The sequence below is a fragment of the Neurospora hispaniola genome (genome assembly GCF_033458365.1).
Source record: "Neurospora hispaniola strain FGSC 10403 chromosome Unknown B0T23scaffold_5, whole genome shotgun sequence".
Classification (NCBI taxonomy): Eukaryota; Fungi; Ascomycota; class Sordariomycetes; order Sordariales; family Sordariaceae; genus Neurospora; species Neurospora hispaniola.
Window position 1 is genome coordinate 1,716,613 of NW_026944410.1, and position 3,084 is coordinate 1,719,696.

At 50.5% G+C, this 3,084-nt stretch overlaps 1 protein-coding gene across 1 annotated transcript; it reads left to right on the forward strand.

The window, feature by feature from the left end:
* Positions 1-1,766: 1,766 nt before the first annotated feature.
* B0T23DRAFT_164466 (uncharacterized protein) lies at positions 1,767-3,084 on the forward strand. Its single transcript, XM_062832784.1, has 3 exons — positions 1,767-2,401; positions 2,603-2,753; positions 2,868-3,084. Exons 1-3 carry the CDS (start codon positions 2,040-2,042, stop codon positions 3,012-3,014), a joined length of 660 nt encoding a protein of 219 aa, XP_062691742.1. The 5' UTR covers positions 1,767-2,039; the 3' UTR covers positions 3,015-3,084.

Sequence of the window (3,084 nt, forward strand, 5' to 3'; positions counted from 1 at the left end):
CTTTTCAGGGGTGATTGTGGTCCTCGACCCGCTAGCTATGTCACCTCCATGAACCGTTTGTCATTATTGGACAGGAATATTGTTAGGCGCCGCACCGGAGAGTCGCAGCCCGAGGCTGCTATGAGCTATGGCAAGGAAAGGATGCGCATACGAACAACCGTTGCAGGCAAACAGGAGGGGCGTGCTTAGGCCCTACGCAGGTCGAAATGTCTGCCATCAATGCACCATAGTCAAAGGAGGTGACATGGACATTGAGGCCGGCCGCCCTGTAACACCCGTGTTCTCATGGTATGACCCAGAGGCGAGTGAAAGTGAATGGAAGCGGAGACCGCCGATGAGGATATCATTTCACTAGCGCGGATATCCGCAACATGATTACGGCTCCGCACCTCTTTTGAAGCCCACCGCTGATGTGAAAACCCGCATCTTTGAACAGACCTGCTGTTTCCACCGCGAGTCTACAGACAATGACTCCTGGATTCTCACTGTCTCGAGACCACCCAAGAACCCCGCCAAAGTTCATTTCCGTTGCAGTTTCAATATACACGACAGTTATCATCCTTTCCGTTTTCCTATCATCGGGGCAGCGTGTGGCTCCGACACACCGGACGGCGTCTTTATTCGCCACACAGTATTTCCTTTTTGTTAGGCAACAACACTATTGAGTTAAAATAATGCGCCCGCAGGGAAGACGGGCGAGACTAAACCGAGTCCCAAAAAAAAGTAAGGCGATGGATGGCGACAAGAACAATCTGATTTACGAGTGGCAAGGCTTGGTTTCCGTGAACAGCATGGATGCATGCGATGAAGGATGGTGATCTGGCGAACCGGTTTGTTTGTATGTTTGTTATTGTAGTGGGCTAGAAACCTGGATATCTAGGTCTATGTATACACTTACTTGTATGAAGATCTCGACATGCAAAGGGTCAATTATTCTGCATCGTTTTTACACCTAAGAGCCAGGAACGTGACCAGTCACCCGTGACTCGAAGTTCCTTGGTACCTTGGAAACTGAGATCTGACATATCGGGTCGCTGGTGATGACAATGCGCATTGTTGATACTACGGACACCTACCCTGACATTGAGCATTATGCGTGAGAACACCGAGATTTCAGTTAATCTTTTGCTAAGTATTCAATTCCGCATGGAGGTTGATGTAACGGGCTATAGGCCACTGCTTTACCGCCTGTTCACGAATTGACTGTTTGCATTCACCATATGCGCATTCGTGCATGTGAAATCAATGGAGATGGCGGTGCGGGTAGGTGCAGGCGAATTGTCAATGGCTTTGTCGATACCGGGTGTGTTGGTGAGAGTGCTATTTCTATATGGGAGCGATAATGATATCCTTGAACTGCTAAGAGCGGGCCACAGATTGCCAATGCTTTGTATGTAGATAGGGTACCCCCACTAACTGCCCGAGCTGAGGGACTTCGTCACGACCGGGACGTCCCCGTTACACTGCACTCATATCACACTGTACAACCCTGACCAACGCCGATACTATAAGACGACAACGCAAATGTTTGAGAATAGCTGGCGACCGAGGGATTTCAATCCGAGCTCTACGTTTCCATAAACCCATCAAGAATCTTCAGTCCGCCGAGACTGCGTCAAAGGAACAAGCAGCAACCGCCCAGACGTTACTTCAAGCGACTACCGAGCACACGACGGACAAGAGGGGTCGTCAACCCAATTCACAGAACCTCACACGCAACTTCCATCATTTGTTGCCGGAACTGGATCAGAAAGATAGCGCTGAGATCGGCATCAGCACATATTGCGAAGTTGGAAGTTGAACCTACGAAACGCGCGGGAAGCAACAGTGAAGGCCAAATCCTTTGCCTATAAGAAGTGGAAGTATCTCGCCCTGACCATCGACTTGTCCGCTCACCTCGGACACGGACTCCTTCACTCATGCTCATTCACTTCTCAATATCCATCAAATAATCAAATCGACCAACCATCACCTTTAACAATCGTCCTCACCTTCCACCGACATACCCACCCACCAGCCAACCTCCACAACAGCCAACAATGGACAGCCACTCACCCTTCGCCTCAACCACCACCAACTCCTCCCACAATAACAGCACATCCAACCTTCACAACAACAACAACAACAACTCCTCAACCACAACCAGCAGCATCACCAACGTCGGCCCGGGACATAGCAACTTCACCCCTGAGATGCGTGATAAGCAAGCCAGAGGCAAAGACCCCTATGCTGAACGGTCGGATGAGGAGAGTGATTTTGATGGTGGAGGGCCGGCGGTTGGGATGATGGGGAGGAGTATGGGTGCTGGTGGGGGTGTTGGTGGGAGGGGATTGGGAAGGGGGACGGGGAGAGGAGGTGCGGGTGGGTTGTCATGGGGTGAGAGGAAGGATGTTAGGAGGAAGTAAGCATCGCCCTTTTCTTGGGAGTTCTTCGTTGGGTGGGTTTGTTGATGAAGCTTGAAGTGGATGGAGTTGCGGTTCGGGTGCATTTCGAGGAAAGAGAGCATGAGCAGGGACAAAACTTCAAAAACAGGGGAGAAGGACTGATAAAGGAAAGCACCAACATCAACACCAGCAAAAGCTAACGTCACCACCCATCACAGAGTAGAAATCTCCGGCAACGCCAAAGCTCTCTCTAGCATGTCCAACTCCAATCACCACGTCGATTACGACACCCGTGAGAAGCGCCGCAAAGCCTCCATGTTTCTCAACGACCCCGAGTTGTTGATAACCCATGCTGAGGCTAGTGGCATGGTACGTCCCATCTCCCGTTCTCCTCTCCTCTCTATTTCCATTCCCATCCTTATACTTCTCTTTCGACACTGGATGGATATAGAAGCTGATTAACCGTTCGGCATCCAAAAACAGACCATCGCCGGCTCCCGCCACCATTTCATGCTCATGCTTTGTGGCTACGACAACAAACCGCGTAAGAAAGCGGCGCAGGGCTCTTCCTCGGTCAGCAGTGGTCCATCGTCGCGCATGTATCAGGGTGGATCGGGGTTCAGTTTCTGAGAATGACTTGATGATTTGATGTTGTTCACGAGTGAAAAGACACAAAAACTGATCCAACATATCTATTATC